This window comes from Trichomycterus rosablanca, chromosome 14, assembly GCF_030014385.1.
Source record: "Trichomycterus rosablanca isolate fTriRos1 chromosome 14, fTriRos1.hap1, whole genome shotgun sequence".
Lineage (NCBI taxonomy): Eukaryota > Metazoa > Chordata > Actinopteri > Siluriformes > Trichomycteridae > Trichomycterus > Trichomycterus rosablanca.
The window spans coordinates 36363450-36386183 of NC_086001.1; the positions used below are offsets into that span (position 1 = coordinate 36363450).

Sequence of the window (22734 nt, forward strand, 5' to 3'; positions counted from 1 at the left end):
TTTGTTTGTTTGTCCCGGTGTTGTTTGGTTTGTTTTCTTTTTGTTTTTTTTTGTTGTGATTTCGTTTGGTTTTGTTTTGTCTGTTTTGTTTTTGTTTGGCCTGGTTTGGTTTGGTTTGGCCTGGTTTGGTTTGGTTTGGTTTGGTCTGGTTTTGTTTTGCCTGGTTTTGTTTGTCCTGGTTTGGTTTTGTTTGGTCTGGTTTTGTTTGTCTCGGTTTTGTTTGGTTTGTTTTTTTGTTTGTGTTTTTTGTTGTGATTTTGTTTTGTTTTGTCTTGTCTGTTTTGGTTTTGTTTGGCCTGGATTTGTTTGGTTTGTTTGTTTGTCCCGGTGTTGTTTGGTTTGTTTTGGTTTGGTTTAGTTTGGTTTAGTTTGGTTTGTTTGTTTGTCCCGGTGTTGTTTGGTTTGTTTTGGTTTGTTTTGTTTTGGTTTGGTTTGTTTGTTTGTCCCGGTGTTGTTTGGTTTGTTTTGGTTTGGTTTTGTTTGGTTTGTTTGTTTGTCCCGGTGTTGTTTGGTTTGTTTTGGTTTGGTTTGGTTTTGTTTGGTTTGTTTGTTTGTCCCGGTGTTGTTTGGTTTGGTTTGGTTTGGTTTGGTTTGGTTTTGTTTGTTTTGTTTGTTTGTCCCGGTGCTGTTTGGTTTGTTTTGGTTTGTTTTGGTTTGGTTTGGTTTGTTGGTTTGTCCCGGTGTTGTTTGGTTTGTTTTGGTTTGGTTTGTTTTGGTTTGGTTTGTTTGTTTGTTTTGTTTGTTTGTCCCGGTGTTGTTTGGTTTGTTTTCTTTTTGTTTTGTTTTTTTGTGATTTCGTTTGGTTTTGTTTTGTCTGTTTTGTTTTTGTTTGGCCTGGTTTGGTTTGGTTTGGCCTGGTTTGGTTTGGTTTGGTTTGGTCTGGTTTTGTTTGGCCTGGTTTTGTTTTGCCTGGTTTGGTTTGTCCTGGTTTGGTTTTGTTTAGTTTGGTTTAGTCTGGTTTTGTTTGGCCTGGTTTGGTTTTGTTTGGTCTGGTTTTGTTTGGTTTGTTTTTTTGTTTGTGTTTTTTGTTGTGATTTTGTTTGGTTTTGTTTTGTCTGTTTTGGATTTGTTTGGCCTGGTTTTGTTTGGCCTGGTTTTGTTTGGCCTGGTTTGGTGTTGTTTAGTTTGGTTTGGTCTGGTTTTGTTTGGCCTGGTTTGGTTTTGTTTGGTCTGGTTTTGCTTGGTTTGTTTTTTGTTTGTGTTTTTTGTTGTGCTTTTGTTTGGTTTTGTTTTGTCTGTTTTGGTTTTGTTTGGTCTGGATTTGTTTGGCCTGGTTTTGTTTGGCCTGGTTTTGTTTGGCCTGGTTTGGTGTTGTTTAGTTTGGTTTGGTCTGGTTTTGTTTGGCCTGGTTTGGTTTTGTTTGGTCTGGTTTTGTTTGGCCTGGATTTGTTTGGTTTGGCTTTGTTTAGTCTGGTTTTGTTTGGCTTAGTCTGGTTTTGTTTGGTCTGGTTTTGTTTGGCCTGGTTTTGTTTGTTCTGGTTTGGTGTTGTTTAGTTTGGTTTGGTCTGGTTTTGTTTGGCCTGGTTTGGTTTTGTTTGGTCTGGTTTAGTTTGGCCTGGATTTGTTTGGCCTGGATTTGTTTGGTTTGGCTTTGTTTAGTCTGGTTTTGTTTGGCTTAGTCTGGTTTTGTTTGGTCTGGTTTTGTTTGGCCTGGTTTTGTTTGTCCTGGTTTGGTGTTGTTTAGTTTGGTTTGGTCTGGTTTTGTTTGGCCTGGTTTGGTTTTGTTTGGTCTGGTTTTGTTTGGCCTGGATTTGTTTGGCCTGGATTTGTTTGGTTTGGCTTTGTTTAGTCTGGTTTTGTTTGGCTTAGTCTGGTTTTGTTTGGTCTGGTTTTGTTTGGCCTGGTTTTGTTTGGCCTGGTTTTGTTTTGTTTTGTTTTGTTTGGCTTAGTCTGGTTTTGCTTGGTCTGGATTTGTGTAGTCTGGTTTTGCTTGGTCTGGTTTTGTTTGGCCTAGACTGGTTTTGTTTGTTTTGTTTGGCCTGGCTTTGTTTGGCCTGGTTTTGTTTGTTTTTGTTTGGCCTGGTCTTGTTTTGGTTTGGTGTGGTTGTGTTTGGCCTGGGTTTGTTTGGTTTTGTTTTGTTAGGTTTTGTTAGATTTTGTTTGGTTTGGTTTTGTTTGGCCTGGTTTGGATTTGTTTGGTATTGTTTGGTTTGTTTTAGTTTGGTTTGGTTTGGCCTAGTTTTGTTTAGTTTGGCCTAGTTTGGTTTAGTTTAGTTTGGTTTGTTTTGTTTTGTTTTGGTTGTGTTTGGCCTGGTTTAGTTTAGTTTTGTATGATTTTGTTTGTTTTGCTTGGTTTTGTTTTGTTTGGTTTTGTTTAGTTTGTTAAGTTTTGTTTGGTTTGGCCTGTTTTTGTTTGCATAGCCAGTCTGCTCCTGGGGAACCAGATGGCATCCAAGGGTGTATATTTGCCCCACCCCTTATTAGTCCGGTTTTATCCCACCCAGCAGACTGGAAGCCAATTTTGTCTGCTGCAGAGCTGAGATTTGAAGTCAGGGCGCCCACACTGTTTTGCAAACAGGACACCTGACAAGCTCACAGTCAGGCGTCCAAATTCTTTTGGCCATGTAGCAGTGGACGAGTTCTGGACTGATTTACCTGCAGCTGCTGTTTCTTCATCAGTCGCTCTTTCTCCTGGATGGTGGCGTGAAGCTGAGCTCTCAGTGAACTGTTGGTCTCTCGGGTCTTCTGGATCTCCAGCTTCATCCTCCTCATCTCCCCGTTGGCGTGGTGATCGTCCCTCTCTCGTTCCTCCTGGCTCTTACTGAAGAGGGCTCTCTTCTCCTCCAGCTGTGGGCAGAAGACGTGGTGAGGACGCGGTGAGGACGCGGTGAGGACGTGGTGGACACGCCGAGGACGGCCGAGCGGCCGGAAGCTAGCGGTTACCTGTGACTCCAGTTCCTCCACCCGTTCCCGCCAGCGCAGGTTGACATCTCCGAGCTCCCTCTCCCGGTCCTTCTGCAGATCTGCGAGATGGTCTGAGAAGTGCTTCTCCAACTGCAGCCTGGACACACGGAGAGCGCCGCCGCCGGGGTTAGACCGGGTCCACAGAGAGACGGTCCGAGTCTCAGTGGGAGCGCAGCGGCGTGGACTCACCTCAGTCTTTCCTCTGCGCTGTGGTTGGTCTGCTGCAGGACGTCTCGCTCGTTCTTCAGAGCAGAAATCTCAGCCTGCAGGTGGTCCTTCTCCAGAGCGAAGTTCTCCTGGAGGAAACGTTCAGGATCAGGTACAGACAGAGAGGAACTCAGGGCGTGTGTGGGTACCATTCAGACTAACTGCATCACATCTGGCCTGGTTTTGTTTGCATTGGTTTGCTTTTGTTTGGTTTGATCTGGTTTTGTTTAATTTGGTTTGGCCTGGTTTGGTTTTGTTTGGTGTGGTTTTATTTGGCCTGGTTTGCCTTTGTTTTGCTTTGTTTTATTTGCTTAGGCCTGGTTTTGTGTAATTTGGTTTGGCCTGGTTTTGTGTGGTTTGTTTTGGTTTGATCTGTTTGTTTCGTTTTGGTCTGGTTTGTTTTGTTTGGCCTGGTTTTGTGTGGTTTGATTTGTTTGGTTTTGTTGGGTTTTGTTCAGTTTGGTTTTGTTTGGTCTGGCCTGATTGTTTTGTTTGGTTCAGTTTGGTTTTGTTTTGTTTGGCTGAGTTTGGTTTGGTTTTGTTTGGCTAGGTTTTGTTTGGTTTGGTTTGGCCTGATTTTGTTTGGTTTGTTTTGGTTTGATCTGTTTGTTTCGTTTTGGTCTGGTTTGTTTGGCCTGGTTTTGTGTGGTTTGATTTGTTTGGTTTTGTTGGGTTTTGTTCAGTTTGGTTTTGTTTGGTCTGGCCTGATTGTTTTGTTTGGTTCAGTTTGGTTTTGTTTTGTTTGGCTGAGTTTGGTTTGGTTTTGTTTGGCTAGGTTTTGTTTGGTTTGGTTTGGCCTGATTTTGTTTGGTTTGTTTTGGTTTGATCTGTTTGTTTCGTTTTGGTCTGGTTTGTTTGGCCTGGTTTTGTGTGGTTTGATTTGTTTGGTTTTGTTGGGTTTTGTTCAGTTTGGTTTTGTTTGGTCTAGTTCAGTGTGGTTTTTTTTTGTTTTGTTTGGTTTTATTTGGTTTTGTTTAGTTTAGTGTAATTTGGCCTGGTTTGGTCTTTTTTGTTTGGTTGGTTTTGTTTAATTTGGCCTGGTTTGGTTTGGTTTGGTTTTGTTTGGTTTAATTTAATGTGGCCTGGTTTGTTTGTTTGTTTGTTTGGTTTTGTTTGGTTTAGTTCAGTTTGGCTTTGTTTGGTCTGGCCTGATTGTTTTGTTTGGTTCAGTTTGGTTTTGTTTTGTTTGGCTGAGTTTGGTTTGGTTTTGTTTGGCTGGGTTTTGTTTGGTTTGGTTTGGCCTGATTTAGTTTGTTTTGTTTTGATCTGTTTGTTTCGTTTTGGTCTGGTTTGTTTTGTTTGGCCTGGTTTTGTGTGGTTTGTTGTGGTTTGATTTGTTTGGTTTTGTTGGGTTTTGTTCAGTTTGGTTTTGTTTGGTCTGGTTTTGTTTGGTCTAGTTCAGTGTGGTTTTGTTTTGTTTAGTTTGGTTTTATTTGGTTTTGTTTAGTTTGGTCTGGTTTTGTTTTGTTTAGTGTAATTTGGCCTGGTTTGTTTTTTTTGTTTGGTTGGTTTTGTTTAATTTGGCCTGGTTTGGTTCGGTTTAGTTTGGCCTGGTTTGGTTTTGTTTGGTTTGATGTAATTTGGCCTGGTTTGTTTTTTTGTTTGTTTGGTTTTGTTTGGTTTAGTTCAGTTTGGCTTTGTTTGGTTTGGCCTGATTGTTTTGTTTGGTTCAGTTTGGTTTTGTTTTGTTTGGCTGAGTTTTGTTTGGTTGCGTGCCGCATACCTGCATGCTCTGCGCGTCGTGTCTCTCTCGCTCCAGCTCCTCTCTCAGACCCTCCAGCTCGGAGGCGCTCGGAGACTGAAGGCCGACCCTCTGGTTCTCCTCCTCTCTCCTCCTCGCTTCTTCTTTCTCCCTCTCCAGCAGCTGGATCGCAGCTTCCAGCTCACTGATCTGTGAGGAGAGAAAACAGGTCGTGGTCTGGTGTCCAAATACTTTTGACCATATAGTGTTTATATACTCTCACCTTCAGAAGTGACTGCTGCAGTTGTTTGTTTAGCTCCACTTTCTCCGCCTCCAGGTTTCGTCTATCCTCCTCTGAAGTTTTTAGGTTCTCCTCCGCCTGCAGACGGGACTCAAACTCAGCATGGCTTCTAAATCTCTAACCACACCCCGCCACGCCACGCCCCACCTGGCCACGCCCAGTCTTCCTTCCACTAGAAATGGTCCACCCGCTGTACCTGATTCTTCTCGCCGTCCGCCGCGGCTCGCGCCTGGTGCAGCTCGTTGGCGTGCCTGCGGTTCAGCTCCTCCAGCGCTTTCCTCAGCTTGTCCTTCAGCCGGACCTTCTCCTCCTCGGCGGTTCTGTGCACCTGCTTCCTCTCCTCCTCCAGCTCCTGCCTGATGCTCCTCCGTTCCTTCTCCACCTCCTGGTGGAGGCGCTTGATCTCCTCGGCGTGGGCGCGCTGCAGCTCCAGGCGCATGGAAGACAGGGCGTCTGCGTGCTGAAATCAACACGTATGACCATGAACAGCTGTGAGGAACGTAGAGACTCTCACCCTCTACCGTCCATAACAGTGTTAAAAGATTCTGAGAGTCCGGAAAGGTTCAGCCTGAGCTTCCATCTCTCACACTGCAGGGGGTCACAAACATGTGTCATGTTTCTGTACAGGTTCATCACTGCATCTGTGAATGTGGAGGCCAAATATCAACAACATGCACAAACGTGTGGCTTTGTTTGGTTGGTTTTGTTTTGTTCTGTTTTGTGTTGTTTTGTTTTTGTTTCGTTTGTTTTAGTTCTGGTTTTGTTTGGTGTTGTCTGGTTTGGCCTGGTTTGGATTGTGTTTGGTTTTGTTTAGTTTGGCTTGGTTTTACTTAGCTTGTCTTGGTATCGTTTGACCTGGTTGGGTTTGGTTTGTTTTGTTTGGCGGCTTTGTTTGGTTTTGTTTGTTTTGTTTGGTGGTTTTGTTTTGTTTTGTTTTGTTTTGTTTGGAGGTTTTGTTTGGTTTTGATTTGTATCTTTTGTTTGGTGGTTTTGTTTGGTTTTGATTTGTTTAGTTTGTTTGGTGGTTTTGTTTGGCTTTGTGTTGTTTGGCCTGTTTTGTTTTGTTTGGCCTGGTTTAGTTTGCTTTGGTTTGGTTTAATTTGGTTAGACTTGTCTTGACCTGGTTTGGTTTGGTTTTGTTTGGTTTTGTTTTGTTTAGTATGGTTAGGCTTGTCTTGTCTCAATTTGGTTTTGTTTTGGTTGACCTGGTTTGGTTTGGTTTGTTTTGGCTGCCTTTGTTTGGTGGTTTTGTTTTGTTTTGTTTGGTTTGGTTTGATTTTGTTTGGTTTTGTTTGGCCTGTTTTTTGGCCTGTTTTGTTTTGTTTTGTTTGGCCTGGTTTAGTTTGCTTTGGTTTTGTTTGGTTTAATTTGGTTAGACTTGTCTTGTCTCAATTTGGTTTGGTTTTGGTTGACCTGGTTTGGTTAGGTTTGTTTTGGTTTGGTTGCCTTTGTTTGGTTTTGTTTTGTTTGGTTGTTTTGTTAGGTTTTGTTTGGTTTGGCTTGTTTTTTTGGCCTGTTTTGTTTTGTTTGGCCTGGTTTAGTTTGCTTTGGTTTGGTTTAATTTGGTTAGACTTGTTTTGACCTGGTTTGGTTTGTTTGGTTTTGTTTTGTTTTGTTTAGTATGGTTAGGCTTGTCTTGTCTCAATTTGGTTTGGTTTTGGTTGACCTGGTTTGGTGGTTTTGTTTGGTGGTTTTGTTTGGTGGTTTTGTTTGGTGGTTTTGTTTGGTGGTTTTGTTTGGTTTCGCTTTGTTTGGTTTTGTTTGTTTTGTTTGGTGGTTTTGTTTGGTTTGGCCTGTTTTTTGCCCTGTTTTGTTTTGTTTTGTTTGGCCTGGTTTAGTTTGCTTTGGTTTTGTTTGGTTTAATTTGGTTAGACTTGTCTTGACCTGGTTTGGTTTGTTTGGTTTGGTTTGGTTTGGTTTAGTATGGTTAGGCTTGTCTTATCTTGATTTGGTTTTGCCTGGTTTTGTTTGGTTTTGTTTGACCTTTCTGAGGTTGGCGGTGCCAGCGCAGTCCCTCTGTTCGGGCACGTTTCGGCGCGAGGGCGCGGCGTACCTGTTTGAGCATGCGGGCGTGGTCGTTGGATCGGCCGCTGTTCTGGAGCTCCAGTTCCTTGTTCCTGATGTTGAGACGGCCGAGCTGAGACCTCAGTTCCTCCACCTCGACCGAGACCTTGACCTGAGAGGAGCTCTGGCTCAGCAGCTCCTCTAACCGGACGAAAACCAGACGAAAGAGCCGAATAAAACATAAAAGAACCACTCTATAAACAATGCTCGGCCCCGCCCCTTATCCCAGTTTACCTGATTTGCTCTGCAGTTCGTTCTCCTGCAGTAATAAACGTTCCTTCGCCACCATCAGCTCCTCCTCCGCCTTCCTGGCGACCCTTTCGGCCTCGGCGACCCGACCGCTCCCGTTCTCCAGCTGCTCCTCTAGATCCTAAAGGAGCGGAGAACAGTTCTATCGTTAAAACAATCGGTAAAACCAAAACACCACGTTCACTTCCTGCAGTCACCGTACCTCTACTCTGGCTTGCAGTTTGGCGCTGTGCCTGCTGGACTCCACCAGCCTCTCCTCTCGCACCTCCAGCTCGGCCTCGGCCTTCCGGAGCCTCTGCAGGAGCAGCGAGTTCTGCGCCTTGCAGTTCTCCTGCAGCGTGGTCCTGGCCACCTCCTGCTCCGTCCTCCTCTCCTCCTCCAGGACCTTCAGGTTCCTCCTCAGCTCGTCCCTGTCCGCCTTCCACGTCTCCTCTGCCTGCCTCCTCTCCTCCTTGAGGACCTTCAGGTTCCTCCTCAGGTCGTCCCTCTCTACCTTCCACGTCTCCTCCGCCTGCCTCCTCTCCTCCTTGAGGACCTTCAGGTTCCTCCTCAGGTCGTCCCTCTCCGCCTTCCACGTCTCCTCCGCCTGCCTCTTCTCCTCCTTCAGGACCGCGAGCGCTTCCCTCGCAGCGTCCCAGCGCCTCTCCCATTCGTCCTCGGCCTTCTTCCAGTCCTCCCGCTCCCTCCTCAGCTCCTCCTCCACGTTCCTCCTCCTGTCCTCCTGCTCGGCCCTGGTCCGGTCCTCCTCCCTGACCCTGCGCAGGCTCTGGCATTCCTCCTCCAGGGCTCGTTTCTCCTCCTGGATCTGCCGGAGCAGCCTGCACTGCTTGTCCCGCTCCATCTCCGAGGTGTGGTAGCTCCTCCGGAGGTCGGCCGCCTCCTGCGTCAGCGCCGCCACCTGCTCGGCGTGCTCCAGCTCCGCCCTCTGCTCGCGCTCCTCCACCTGGAAAATAAAGACAGGTTCATTCGGCGTCCCCGGGCGCACGGGTACGGGACGTCCGGCGGACGTGGGCGCGGGTCGTCACCTCTTCTACCGTCGTCTGGAGCTCCAGGAGGCGGGTCCTGAGGGCCAGGGCGGAGTCCTCGCCCCGCTCGTCCTGGCTGGCCGCCGGCTGGAGGTTTCCCGAGGCCTCTGTGGTGGCGCGCAGCAGCGTTTGCAGGGTCGCCTCCTGCTCCTCGTTCTTAGTGTTCAGGGAGTAGATCACCTACGAGCGGTCAGAAAAAGTGCACGCCATCAAGCAAACCGGCTTACATAAAGATCGAACAAAATTATTGGGACAACAATTGTTTTGTGTTGTGTTGTGTTGTTTTGTTTGTTTTGTTTTGGTTCGTTCGGTTTTGTTTGGTTTGGTTTTGGTTAGTTTTGTTTTGGCCTGGTTTTGTTTCATTTTGTTTGGGTTGGTTTGTTTTGTTTTGGTTATGTTTCGTTTTGTTTGGGTTGTTTTGTTTTGCTTTGGCTAGTTTTGTTTTGGTTTGTTTCAGTTTGGATTTGTTTCGTTTTGTTTGGGTTGGTTTGTTTAGTTTTGGTTAGTTTTGTTTTGGTTTTGTTTCGTTTTGTTTGGGTAGGGTTTGTTTTGTTTTGGTTTGTTTTGTTTTGGTTCTGTTTAGTTTGGTTTGGTTCTGTTTGGTGTTGTTTTGGTTTTGTTTGGGTAGGGTTTGTTTTGTTTTGGTTTTGTTTCGTTGTGTTTGGGTAGGGTTTGTTTTGTTTTGGTTAGTTTTGTTTTGGTTTTGTTTCGTTTTGTTTGGGTTGGTTTGTTTTGTTTGGTTCTGTTTAGTTTGGTTTGGTTCTGTTTGGTGTTGTTTTGGTTTTGTTTGGCCAGCTTTTGTTTTGTTTAGTTCTGTTTGGTGTTGTTTTGGTTTTGTTTTGTTTTGTTTTGTTTGGGTTGTTTGGTTTGGTGTAGTTTGCTTTTGTTTGGTTTGTTTTTGTTGTGTTTTGGTTAGGCCTGGTTCTGTTTAGTTTTGTTTTGGTTTTGTTTAGGTTTTGTTTGGCCAGCTTTTGTTTTGGTTGGTTCTGTTTGGTTTTGTTTTGTTTAGTTAGGCTTGGTTTTTTTTTTTGTTTTTTTTTTTGGGTTTTGTTCTGTTTGGTTCTGTTTTGGTTCTGTTTTTGTTTGTTTTAGTTCGGTTTGGTTTGGTTTTGTTTGGTTCTGTTTGGTTTTGTTTTGGTTTTGGTTTAGTTTGTTTTAGTTTGGCCTGGTTTTGTTTAGTTTGGTGTTTTTGTTTTGTTTGGTTCTGTTTGGTTTGGTTTGGTTCGGTTTCGTTTTTGTTTGTTTTAGTTCGGCCTGGTTTTGTTTAGTTTGGCTTGGTCTGGTTTTACTAGGCTTGTCTTGGTTTCGTTTGTTCCTAAAATTATTGGGACACCAGAAGTAAAAACACAGTTATCCTGCTTGACGGGACCTCGCGGTTGTCGAGTGTCAGCGCGAGGTCTGTTTTTAATATTTAACGCTCCGGCTTCCCTGATCGTCCCGTCCGAACATCGTCGAGCGTCTGATGACATCACAACATGAGCTCCTCTCCTACGAAGAGTCGCTTCGTACCTGTTTCCGGTATTTTGTCCATCCCATCCTGTGTATAATTGTTTGTCAATGGGATGGACAAAATAACGGAAACAGATATGAAAACACCCTTTTCTGTGTCTGTTTGAAACCCTGTCGTTAAAGTTGGGACGGTCGTATTTCATTAGTATTTACAAATCCACCTCCTGATGCCCGATCAGGGGTTCGAATCCCGGCACTAGTTTAATGTTCTGACTCCTGAATCGACTCGATTTTGAATGGATTTTGTACACACGGTATGTGGCGATTCCTAAACGACGCGTTCCAAAAAGAGTTGGGACTGAAGCACGCACACACACCTGCCATTAGGTGAGGGCAGTGGGTGACCATGTCGCACACACACACACACACACATATATGCAGCTAAGCTTCAGCAATACGAGCGTCCATACTGTATCCGACACGCCAATACGGCTATCTGAGTTCGAGTTCGAACCGCACTGGTTCGCGAGTCCACTTCATCGCCGCACCTAGAACCAGGTTCGAGAATCGAGAGATCCGAACACGGATGCGCAAATCGCAAACACGCCCCTGTCCCGACTCTTTATGAAACGCCTTGCTGGGTGATCGCGCACCGAGCCTGATCCTGATCGCGGTCTTACCTTCGTGAGCTGCGCTATTTTCTTGCACATCTTGGTGTGCATCTGGTAGTCGTGGTGCTCCTGATCGGCGCCCGGGGGATCCGGAGCGGTCCCGTTACACGCCTCCGGGAGCAGGCTGGAAGCCATGTCCGAAACGCGTCCGTGCGGCTTCCCCTGATCCTCTATCGGAGGCTCGGACACGGTGCCATGGAGGTGCCCCCGACTACACCCACCCACCCCCCCCCTGTGTGATGGCATGCGCGCCTGGTCAGGGCAGCTGTCTCCAGCGCCGGCGTGACTCCGGTACCGTATTACATTCCGCCTGAGAGCGAGAGCGCTGCTGCAATCTGCCCGCCGATGCCCCTCCCATATGCGCCACCCACACCAGGCTCAGAATAGAATAGTACCCGGCTTCATGGGTTACCGATTTAACCCCGAGGTGCTGGAGGCTGAATATTTACCCCCCCATGCTGAATCAAACAACGGCATATCAGCAGAGCGCCAACTTGAATATACCTAATTCACCTTGTATTCCTCCGCCGTCTGATAGGTCATTAGGACAAGGGATGCGAACCCAGCCCCACCTGGTCAGGTCCATATCAGTCTAAACAGAACCCCCCCCGCCCGACCCGGGGGACGTCCAGTCACAAGAGGTCCGTGGTAATTCGGTTAGTCTGGACAGAGACGGTGAATAACGGACAGCAGTGCCCGACTCTCCGTGCGCGATACGGATCTCCGTACGACCGACCGAAGAATTAATTACGGAAAAGTAGATTTGATTTATTCAACTTTCGTCTTTATTGCCACACGATTCACAAAAAAAAGAGACGGCCGATCAAATGGGTTTATCATACAGCGTGATTAATTCTTTATAATAATTCATATAACAATAATAACAACATTAGCAGGCGAAGCGATTCCTAAATCTGCATAACACGATTCACCACGTGACCAAAAGTGAATCAAAATAATAATAATAATAAATAAAGGTAAAGCTTAATAGTCTTAATAAAATGAGTCGTTTATTAGGAATAAAACAACACAAAACAACATGGTGGGTTCCGGTTCCGGCACGTTCCTTCAGTCCGCGTCCCGTCCGGCGCCTGCCAGCCGACAAACTCCGCCCTCGATGGCCAGGGAGCGTCCGGCCACGGCTCCAGCGGGAAGTCTGGATATGTGCGTCTGCAACACAAACAGTTTTTTTGTGTTACGTTTTTAACGTAACATTTTTTACGCTAAGATTTTTTACGCTCAGTTTTTTACGTTAAAGTTTGTACGTTACGTTTTTATGTAACTTTTTTACGTTAGTTTTTTATGTTCCGTTTTTTACGTTACATTTTTAACGTTAGGCTTTTTTTTACGTTAAGTTTTTTACGTTAGGCTTTTTTACGTTAGGCTTTTTTTTACGTTAAGTTTTTACGTTAGGCTTTTTAACGTTAGGCTTTTTTTACGTTAAGTTTTTTTACGTTAGGCTTTTTTACGTTAGGCTTTTTTTTACGTTAAGTTTTTTACGTTAGGCTTTTTTTACGTTAAGTTTTTACGTTAGGCTTTTTTACGTTAGGCTTTTTTTACGTTACGTTTTTTACGTTAGGCTTTTTTACGTTAGGCTTTTTTTTACGTTAAGTTTTTTACGTTAGGCTTTTTTTACGTTAAGTTTTTACGTTAGGCTTTTTTACGTTAGGCTTTTTTTATGTTAAGTTTTTTGCGTTACATTTTTTACATTAAGTTTTTTACGTTAAGCTTTTTTACGTTAAGCTTTTCTTAAGTTAAGTTTTTTATGTTAAGCTTTTTTATGTTAGTTTTTTTTTACGTTTAGCTATTTTATATGTTAAACTTTTCTTATGTTACTTTTTTTACGTTTAGCTATTTTATACTTTAAGCTTTTAAGCTTTTTTACATACGTTTTTTTACGTTACATTTTTTTACGCTAAGTTTTTTACATTAAGCTTTTTTATGTTACGCTTTTTTACGTTAAGTTTTTTACATTACATTTTTACGTTACTTTTGACGTGAAGTTTTTTACATTAGGCTGTTTTACGTTACATTTTGTACGTAAAAAATTTTTACGTTAACTTTTTCTTCCCTTAAGTTATTTACGTTTTTTTACGTTAAGCTTTTACGTTACTTTTTAATGTTACGTTTTTTACGTTACATTTTTTACGTTAAGTTATTTACGTTAGGCTTTTTTACGTTAGGCTTTTTTACGTTAAGCTTTTTTACGTTAGGCTTTTTTACGTTAAGCTTTTTTTTACGTTAAGTTTTTTACGTTAGGCTTTTTTACGTTAGGCTTTTTTTACGTTAAGTTTTTTGCGTTACATTTTTTACATTAAGTTTTTTACATTTAGCTATTTTATACGTTAAGCTTTTCTTATGTTACTTTTTTTACGTTTAGCTATTTTATACGTTAAGTTTTTCTTATGTTACTTTTTTACGTTTAGCTATTTTATACGTTAAGCTTTTAAGCTTTTTTACATAAGTTTTTTTAAGTTACGTTATTTTATGTTAAGTTCTTTAAGTTAAGTTTTTTCTACATGAAGCTTTTCTTACGTTACTTTTTTTTTACGTAAGCTTTTTTTTTTACATGATGCACCCACCATCGATGACGCACGCTCGACTCCTAAAAACTGGTGGAAAAAAAGAAGCCATAACGGAACCGGTTGTCCGGTTCTGCACTGTGGGGACCGGTCACTGTAAACACACACTTACTCTGGCTTTCCTGTCGTGTGCCGACATGTAACCCACACACATGCTCTCGGTGGTGTGTGTCCACAGAAACTCCACTGTAACACACACACACACACACACACACACACACACAGGTTAAATATCATAAACATGCTAATAAAACCTTGTCTGATTGGTTCAAAAAATCGTCGCATACCCAGCAGGTCCTGAAGATGGTCCGGGCCGTGGTCCTCTCCGCACCTACAGCACCTCAGGACGATGACCCCGCCCAAAACGCCGTCCTCGCTGGCCAGGAAGGGCGAACCTGCGGAGCACAGCGGATTCTTAACCGAACCTTTCTGAAGGTAATATGAAAATATTTAAATTATTATTTATTTAAAATAAATATTTATTTAATGATAAACAAATTAGAAAATTATAGATAATAATAATTAATATTTTTAAATACTTAATATTAGGAATAATTTAAATAATAAAATAAAATAAAATTATTATTTTATTTATTTACTGAGAAACAAATAAATAAAATATTTTAATATAAATTTATAAATCCTTGCTAAAGTATAATTTTTTTAGATAATTTATGTAAAGAATATTACTATAAACAATATAGAAAATAATTTAATAATATTTATAATATTAATATTTTAAGTAGTTAACATTTAACACGAAATATTTCATTCTTAGATAAAATAAATAAATATAAAAAAATCTTGCTAAATAAATAATTAAAAGTTTAAATAAAATAATTAAAAGTGAAATATTAAAAGTAATGAATGCTTAAAATAACAATATTTTAATTAATTAATATTAAGTAAAATAAATATAATATAAAAAATTTTTATATTTAAAAAAACTGAGAAATAAATATAGTAAAGTAAAGTAATATTCAAGTAATATTCAATAAAATAAATATTTATTCATTTTAAATATTAAAAGCGTATCATTTACTTTTCTTGGAGTTTTCTTCTACTTGGCAACATTGCAGAAACTTTGTTTTTGGAAATGTAATCAAATAAAAACAGTAAAGGTCTCAGGGTTGAGCCTTGTGGAACACCTTCAGCTCGATTTTTCCAGGGCTGGTTTTTGCGGTCAGGCGTCCGGATACTTTCGTCCGTGTAGCATTAGCGTTTACTCACCGATAAACTTTTGTTGCATAGCTTCCAGGAGAGCCTGGTGCGCGTCCTCAGCCTGCAGAGCGACCGAACACTCTTTAGCCAGCATGGTGCGCATCAAGTGCTCCCCGCAACCTGGACCAGGAACCAATCAGAGACAAGCGTACACGATCATGTATAACATATAACAGAAATAATCATCCGATCTGTTCCTCCTACCTGAAGTGCTGACGGCGGTGGAGTACGGTCTGGTGTCGCGGGCGTTCTCCGCCCAGCAGCCACACCCATACTGAGCTGCCTGAGGGAGGGACGGACGCGAAAATAAACATGAGCAGAATTATAACAAATTCTCTTATTAATAATTAATATTTTAAATAATTATTATAAAGAATATTCATACAAAATAAATGTAAATATTTTAATAATTAATATTTGTAATAATTATTATGTATGAATTATTTAAATATTTATTTATTCACTGATAAATAAGTAAATAAAAAAACAAATATTTAAATATAAAAAAATCCTTGATTAATGAATTATTAATATTTTAAATAATTAATAATAACAATATTAATACAAATAATACAGGTATTTCAGGTTTTTTTTTTTTTTTTTAATAAATATTTGTTTATTTACATTAATCAGTGAATAAATAAATATTTATTTTATTAAACAATAAATGCTTACAATGTTTATATTATAAATAAATAATACATTATTTATCAAGGAATTGTTTTTACATTTTTATATTTACATATTTTATTTTTATTAATATTGTATTAATATTGTATTAATATTGTTAATATTAATTATTTAAAATATCAATAATTTATTCAGTGATTTTTTATTTTATTTTGAAATATTATGTAAATTATGTAAATTTATTTATTTACCATTTAAATATAAAAACATGAAAAATCCTTGATGAATAAATTATTGATATTTTAAATAATTAATATTAACAATATTAACAAAAATTTAATATTTAAAATATATAAAATATTTAATTAAATAAATACCAGTTTATTTACTGATAAATAAATAAAGAATAAATTAAAAAAGTCCAAATCTGTGATTCAACTCATGAGACTCAGGTCACATCCCCTCCCACACGTCCAGTTCTCCGGGCCCGAGAGCACAAGGACCGTCATTAAAGAACACCGCCGCCGCCGGACGTCTCACCTGACCCACTCGACCCGGGTGCTTCATGGCTAAACCTCCGCTGGAGACGGCGGCGGCTACGTTCCCCAGCTGATCCACCACGACGGCGCCGACCGTGTCCAGAGAGGAGGAAACGGGTTCCTCCAAAGCCACCGGCTCGCCCCCCTGCTGAGAGAGTAATATTCGTATAGTAATTATATAGTAATAATTATAGTTATTATATTGTATAACAGTAATTAATATTAAGCTGCAATTACAAACGTCACCCAGAGGTGGCGCCAGCGTCTAACTTTGTTTTTCTTACAGTTCCGCCTGATTGTCGTAACCGCTTCCCATGATTCTGTTCGCTCTCCATCCTCTCGGCCAGCTCCATCTTCCGCTTGTTCCGTCTGTACGCCGACAAACTCAATTCTATAACAACAAAGTCAACTTGTACACCAGCGCCCCCTCGTGGAGGCTCGTTTTTACACTACACCTTGTAAACCACAGTGGGATCAGATTATGTGGGTCCCTTTAAACTATCAAAATTTAAACTTCAAACACCAACGCCAGACCATCTGACTCTATAGCCTGAAGACCTGCTCCCGCTGTGGTTCGGTGGAGCACATATTAATGTTGATTTTTTGGATTTGTCGAACATCACACTTACTAGTAGCGAGCTTCTCTGATGGGCACGGGGGTATGCCATGCATGAGCGCCCACTCGTGTGCTCCCACTCCTACCAGAAAGCTTGAAGGAACAAAGAACGTCGACAGATTCAGTCAGAACTAAATACATAAATAATTCAATATTTAAATATAAAAAAAAAGAAAAGTTCCTGGCTAAATAAAGAATTTAAATTAGAATATTATTATTATATATTTGATGTCAATGTTAAAATATTGTAGTTAACATTTAATAAAATAAATATTTATTTATTCACTAAGAAAATATTAATTTAAAAAAATTAAATATAACATATAAAAAATATTAGAAAAACATCCTTGCTAAATAAATAATTTATATTTTAAATTAATAATAAAAGAATATTAAAGTAATTAATATTTAAAATTTAAATTAAATTAATTATTATTATATTATAATGAAACATTTAAATATTATGAAAATAAAAATTCCTGGCTAAATAAAGAATTAAAATTAGAATATTAATACAAATAGCATAAAAATATTCACTAATTAAAAAATTTATTAAAAAAATTAACATTAAAATATGAAAAAATTATAAATAATAATAAATAAATAATTTATATTTTAAATAATGAATATAAGAATATTAATACAAATAGCATACTAAATAATTTAAATCATAATATTTACACTTCAAATTAAATTAAATATTTAAATACAAAAAACCTAAGAATTCCTGGCTAAATAAAGAATTAAAATTTGAATATTAAAACAAATAGCATAAAAAATAATTGAAATATTAAAATATTGAAAATCATTCATATTACAAATATTAATATTGTAAGTAATTCAAATTCAATAAAATATATAATAAATAAAAAAAATTATATTGTATTTAAATATAAAAAAACAAAAAATAGATAAAAATTCAAATGTTAATATTAATAAAAATATGAATAAATAATTAAATATATGAATAAATATAATAATAATGTAAATATATGAATAAATAGAATAAATTATTAAATATATGAATAAATACAATAAAATATTAAATATATTAATAAATATAATAAAAATATTAATAGAAATAGTTCATCAGTACTCACCAGGGAGGGATCCGTCCGGCCGATAGCTTCCCTTTCCGCGCCTCGTTGAGGAGTCGCCTGGCCACCAGGATGGGGTTCTTGATCCCTGATAGGAGGAGGAGGAGGAGGAGGGCGGTCGTGAGCTCTGGGCTCCGAATAAAACTACACTACAATCTTTCAATAATATCATGGACGGTAGATGGTGGAACCTCACAATTCTTTGCACTGTAACTGAACCCACCGCTTAAAGCGCCGACTGCTCCGTAGTCCAGGGACCTCCCCTCCATGATGCTGGCGTCGCACTCTATGTTCCCGGACAGGTTCAGGTTGGAGCCGGTGCCGGCGTTGGTGAAGGGCGAGTCCTGCCGACCGAAAAAAAAAAAAACGCGTTTCACGCAGCGAGCACTTTATTAGGAACGTCTTTATTACTTATAATAAGCTGCAACTAGCACTGTGGGTATACAATCACTGACTGTAGGACACTGTGTGCACAGACTAGACTAGAACGGAACTGGAACTACTGAAAGCCGTCACCTCTAGCTCGGTGAGAGCCGCGGTCACCGCCTCCAGCGCCATGGCTCCGCTTCTCAGCTTGTCCATCGCCTGCAAGACAGAGCGGGGGGGGGGGTAAAACCACCGTCCGCGTCGCCGTGGCAACCCAAAAGAACGACAACACAGAACGGCAAGTCCGAGAGAGAGAAACCGTCACGTATAGAGAAACTTCCACCTGGAGCGGATCGCTGCTAAACGGCATATCCTAGCTTATCTGGAAGTCGGGGACCTGGCTCAAGGGCCCAACTGTGGCTGCACGACAGAGCCGGGATTCAAACACTCAACCTTGTAATCGACAGCCCGAAGCTCCGCCCGAAGCTCCGCCCACTAGGCGGCCACCGTCCCAGAAGCGATAACTAAACAGAATATTAATAAATATTATAACTATTATAAATAATAAATCCAGCCATTTGTCTGGACCGCTGGACATATGCTGCACAGCATTTAAAGACCCCGCCCACTTTCTTAGCCCCGCCTCAATGGCCAAGACGGTACTAAAAGCAACAAAAAAAAAATCAAATGTGACATTTGGAAAACTTTATTTCTTTATTTTTATTATTTATTTATGTATTTATTTTATTATTTATTTACCTTATTTATTTAATTATTTTTATTAATTATTATGTATTTAATAATATCATTTATTTTTTATTGTTTGTTATTAATTTATAATTATTTATTTATTTATGTTTATTATTTATTTATTTATTAATATTATTTATTTTTATTATTAATTATTTACAAAAAACTTTTTTCTTTTTTTCTTTCTGTTTTTTCTCTTATTGTTTTTGTCTTTTTTCTTTCTGTCTGTCTTGTTCTTTCTTTTTTGTTTATTTTCTTATTTTTCTTATTTATTTATTTTTCTTATTTATTTATTTATTTATTATTATTATTTATTTATATTATTTCTTTCTTTTTTTCTTTATTCATCAGGATTTTTTATTAGGACAATTTCGGATCTCCAGTTCAACCTCACTCGCACCCCAACAGACACAAGGAACATAGGGAGAACATGCCAAACTCCACACACAGAAAGGACCCGGGCGCACCGACCTTCTGACACGCCCTCCTGCAGACGTGTTTGTATTCTTTGGCCTTGGATTCAGAATGATACCCGGCGCCTGAAAGAAAAGAAGAGATAAAAGCTTTTAATCTGAAGCAAATGAATACAGGACTGAGGGGCCTCGCTCAGGGGCCCAAGTTGAGTCCAGTCGACCCCGAAACACAGCCGGAGTTGGCCGGGGCGGGGTGGGTGTGGCCTAGAGCATTCGAGAACGCTTTACAAACCTGCGTGCACCAGCACGAAGCCGACGCCCCCGGACTCGGCCCCGCCCCGGACGCTCCCCGGATAATCCAGTCTGGACATTTGCCCTCCGCAGCCTGTTGAGTTTGGCACGTTCTCCATGAGCTCGCATCTTGACCCGTCGGTCACTCAGAGGGTACGAGCGGCGATTCCACCGGCCCTGAAATAACACAAAAATAAATGTAAACAAATACACACACACACACACACACTCACACACATATGTACACACACATACACTCACACACACACACATACACACACACACATATATATATATATACACACTCACATATACACACACACACACACACACACATATATACACACTCTCACATATACACACATACACACACACACACATATACACACTCACACACACATATACACACACACACACACACACACACTCACACACATGTATACATACACTCTCACATATATACACACACACACACACACACACACACATACACACACACACGCACACACACACACAAACTAACACATACTTACACTGTGACACACACACACACACACATATATATACATACACACACACACACACATATATATACATACACACTCACACACACATATATACACACACACACACATATATACACACACACACACACACACACACACATATATATACATACACACTCACACACACATATATACACACACACACACAAACTAACACACATACTTACACTGTGACACACAAACACACACACTAACACACACACACACTAACACACACACACACACTAACATACACACACTGACACATGATTACACATACATATACACACTCATACGATCATACACACACACATATATACACACACACACACACACACACACACACACACATACAGTGTATCACAAAAGTGAGTACACCCCTCACATTTCTGCAGATATTTAAGTATATCTTTTCATGGGACAACACTGACAAAATGACACTTTGACACAATGAAAAGTAGTCTGTGTGCAGCTTATATAACAGTGTAAATTTATTCTTCCCTCAAAATAACTCAATATACAGCCATTAATGTCTAAACCACCGGCAACAAAAGTGAGTACACCCCTAAGAGACTACACCCCTAAATGTCCAAATTGAGCACTGCTTGTCATTTTCCCTCCAAAATGTCATGTGATTTGTTAGTGTTACTAGGTCTCAGGTGTGCATAGGGAGCAGGTGTGTTCAATTTAGTAGTACAGCTCTCACACTCTCTCATACTGGTCACTGAAAGTTCCAACATGGCACCTCATGGCAAAGAACTCTCTGAGGATCTTAAAAGACGAATTGTTGCGCTACATGAAGATGGCCAAGGCTACAAGAAGATTGCCAACACCCTGAAACTGAGCTGCAGCACAGTGGCCAAGATCATCCAGTGTTTTAAAAGAGCAGGGTCCACTCAGAACAGACCTCGCGTTGGTCGTCCAAAGAAGCTGAGTGCACGTGCTCAGCGTCACATCCAACTGCTGTCTTTGAAAGATAGGCGCAGGAGTGCTGTCAGCATTGCTGCAGAGATTGAAAAGTTGGGGGGTCAGCCTGTCAGTGCTCAGACCATACACCGCACACTACATCAAATTGGTCTGCATGGCTGTCACCCCAGAAGGAAGCCTCTTCTGAAGTCTCTACACAAGAAAGCCCGCAAACAGTTTGCTGAAGACATGTCAACAAAGGACATGGATTACTGGAACCATGTCCTATGGTCTGATGAGACCAAGATTAATTTGTTTGGTTCAGATGGTCTCAAGCATGTGTGGCGGCAATCAGGTGAGGAGTACAAAGATAAGTGTGTCATGCCTACAGTCAAGCATGGTGGTGGGAATGCCATGGTCTGGGGCTGCATGAGTGCAGCAGGTGTTGGGGAGTTACATTTCATTGAGGGACACATGAACTCCAATATGTACTGTGAAATACTGAAGCAGAGCATGATCCCCTCCCTCCGGAAACTGGGTCGCAGGGCAGTGTTCCAGCATGATAATGACCCCAAACACACCTCTAAGACGACCACTGCTTTATTGAAGAGGCTGAGGGTAAAGGTGATGGACTGGCCAAGCATGTCTCCAGACCTAAACCCAATAGAACATCTTTGGGGCATCCTCAAGCGGAAGGTGGAGGAGTGCAAAGTCTCAAATATCCGCCAGCTCCGTGATGTCGTCATGGAGGAGTGGAAAAGCATTCCAGTGGCAACCTGTGAAGCTCTGGTAAACTCCATGCCCAGGAGAGTTAAGGCAGTTCTGGGAAATAATGGTGGCCACACAAAATATTGACACTTCAGGAACTTTCACTAAGGGGTGTACTCACTTTTGTTGCCGGTGGTTTAGACATTAATGGCTGTATATTGAGTTATTTTGAGGGAAGAATAAATTTACACTGTTATATAAGCTGCACACAGACTACTTTTCATTGTGTCAAAGTGTCATTTTGTCAGTGTTGTCCCATGAAAAGATATACTTAAATATCTGCAGAAATGTGAGGGGTGTACTCACTTTTGTGATACACTGTATATATACATACACACTCACACACACATATATACACACACACACACGCACACACACACACACGCACACACACACACAAACTAACACATACTTACACTGAGACACACACACACACACATATATATACATACACACTCACACACACATATATACACACACACACACACACACACACACACACACGCACACACAAACTAACACACATACTTACACTGTGACACACACACACATATATACACACACACACACACACATACACACACACACACACACACAAACTAACACACATACTTACACTGTGACACACAAACACACACACTAACACACACACACACTAACACACACACACACACTAACATACACACACTGACACATGATTACACATACATATACACACTCATACGATCATACACACACACACACACACACACACACACACACACACACACACACACACACACACACACACTCACACTTTATTAACCTTCTCTTGTCCTGCTGTAACAGGTTAATAACGTTTTATTTGATCTTCTATTTGATTTGTTCTTAAGCTGCTCACTGGGGGTCATTTCACATCATTCATTGTTAAAAATGTACCCCAAATAAAAGTAAATAAACCCCCAGCACTAAAAGACTTTTGGATCTATTTTCCCTGCATACACGACAGATAAAAACACTCGCTTGTCTTTGCACACGCGCTCTCCATTCACCCCGAATCTCCTCCCAGTACCAGCTCCAGTACAGCACTGGAGATAAACCATTACCCATCATGAGAGATCCACATCCACCCGGCCCGGCAGCTCTTCTTCCTCCGCGGCTCGATCCGCTTCTTCTGACTCGTTCCTCGGACCCTCGGTGCCCGGGTGCGCGCCATCTACAGTGCTGGATGTGTGAGGAGACCCAGGCGCCACCATGCGGTCAAAGTCTGAACTGCACGTTCATTTATAATATAATGGATATGGCTGGTGTATACATATACTGTACACCATATAGAAGCACTTTGTAGTTCTACAATTACTGACTGTAGTACATATATTTCTCTACATGCTTAGTTACCCCCTTTCACCCTGTTCTTCAATGGTCAGGACCACCACAGAGCAGGTATTATTTAGGTGGTGGATGATTCTCAGCACTAACC

At 40.8% G+C, this 22734-nt stretch overlaps 2 protein-coding genes across 6 annotated transcripts in view; both read right to left on the reverse strand.

Moving 5' to 3' along the window:
- fam184b (family with sequence similarity 184 member B) overlaps nucleotides 1–10716 on the reverse strand; it is a 20808-nt gene extending 10092 nt beyond the window's left edge. For both annotated transcript variants that reach the window (XM_063008600.1, XM_063008601.1), the window contains exons 1-11: nucleotides 10561–10716; nucleotides 8432–8611; nucleotides 7609–8349; nucleotides 7392–7527; nucleotides 7147–7298; nucleotides 5290–5553; nucleotides 5076–5171; nucleotides 4835–5002; nucleotides 3094–3200; nucleotides 2884–3001; nucleotides 2596–2787 (exon numbers count right to left, since the gene is read on the reverse strand). In XM_063008600.1, coding sequence (XP_062864670.1) covers nucleotides 2596–2787; nucleotides 2884–3001; nucleotides 3094–3200; nucleotides 4835–5002; nucleotides 5076–5171; nucleotides 5290–5553; nucleotides 7147–7298; nucleotides 7392–7527; nucleotides 7609–8349; nucleotides 8432–8611; nucleotides 10561–10686 — 2280 coding nt within the window. In that variant the 5' untranslated portion in view covers nucleotides 10687–10716. The remainder of the gene's footprint in view (nucleotides 1–2595; nucleotides 2788–2883; nucleotides 3002–3093; nucleotides 3201–4834; nucleotides 5003–5075; nucleotides 5172–5289; nucleotides 5554–7146; nucleotides 7299–7391; nucleotides 7528–7608; nucleotides 8350–8431; nucleotides 8612–10560) is intronic.
- An 823-nt stretch (nucleotides 10717–11539) lies between these two features.
- tasp1 (taspase, threonine aspartase, 1) lies at nucleotides 11540–22442 on the reverse strand. Of its 4 annotated transcripts, none has more exons than XM_063008314.1 (14): nucleotides 22361–22442; nucleotides 19058–19233; nucleotides 18824–18891; nucleotides 17753–17821; nucleotides 17460–17580; nucleotides 17240–17324; nucleotides 16153–16232; nucleotides 15808–15914; nucleotides 15525–15671; nucleotides 14559–14637; nucleotides 14364–14474; nucleotides 13421–13528; nucleotides 13246–13319; nucleotides 11540–11721 (listed from the first exon to the last, which is right to left on the reverse strand). In XM_063008314.1, the coding sequence occupies exons 2-14, from the start codon at nucleotides 19173–19175 to the stop codon at nucleotides 11620–11622; spliced, it is 1269 nt and encodes a 422-aa protein (XP_062864384.1). In that variant the 5' UTR covers nucleotides 19176–19233; nucleotides 22361–22442; the 3' UTR covers nucleotides 11540–11619. The 4 variants fall into 4 exon arrangements, with proteins under 4 accessions (XP_062864384.1, XP_062864381.1, XP_062864383.1 ...); XM_063008311.1 differs by having other exon boundaries at nucleotides 17433–17580; XM_063008313.1 differs by lacking the exon at nucleotides 22361–22442 and adding an exon at nucleotides 22081–22354 and having other exon boundaries at nucleotides 17433–17580.
- Between the last annotated feature and the right edge of the window lie 292 nt (nucleotides 22443–22734).

Bases quoted from the DNA above. Each gene is read 5' to 3' on its own strand.
- tasp1 (XM_063008311.1), bottom strand. From the start codon at position 19,175: ATGGAGAACGTGCCAAACTCAACAGGCTGCGGAGGGCAAATGTCCAGA. The intron at 17,822-18,823 runs GTCGGTGCGCCC...TCTGTCTTGCAG, and splicing joins GCAGGAGGGCGTGTCAGAAG to GCGATGGACAAGCTGAGAAG. The intron at 11,722-13,245 runs GTAAGTGTGTGT...TTTGTGTTGCAG, and splicing joins CACACGACAGGAAAGCCAGA to ACGCACATATCCAGACTTCC.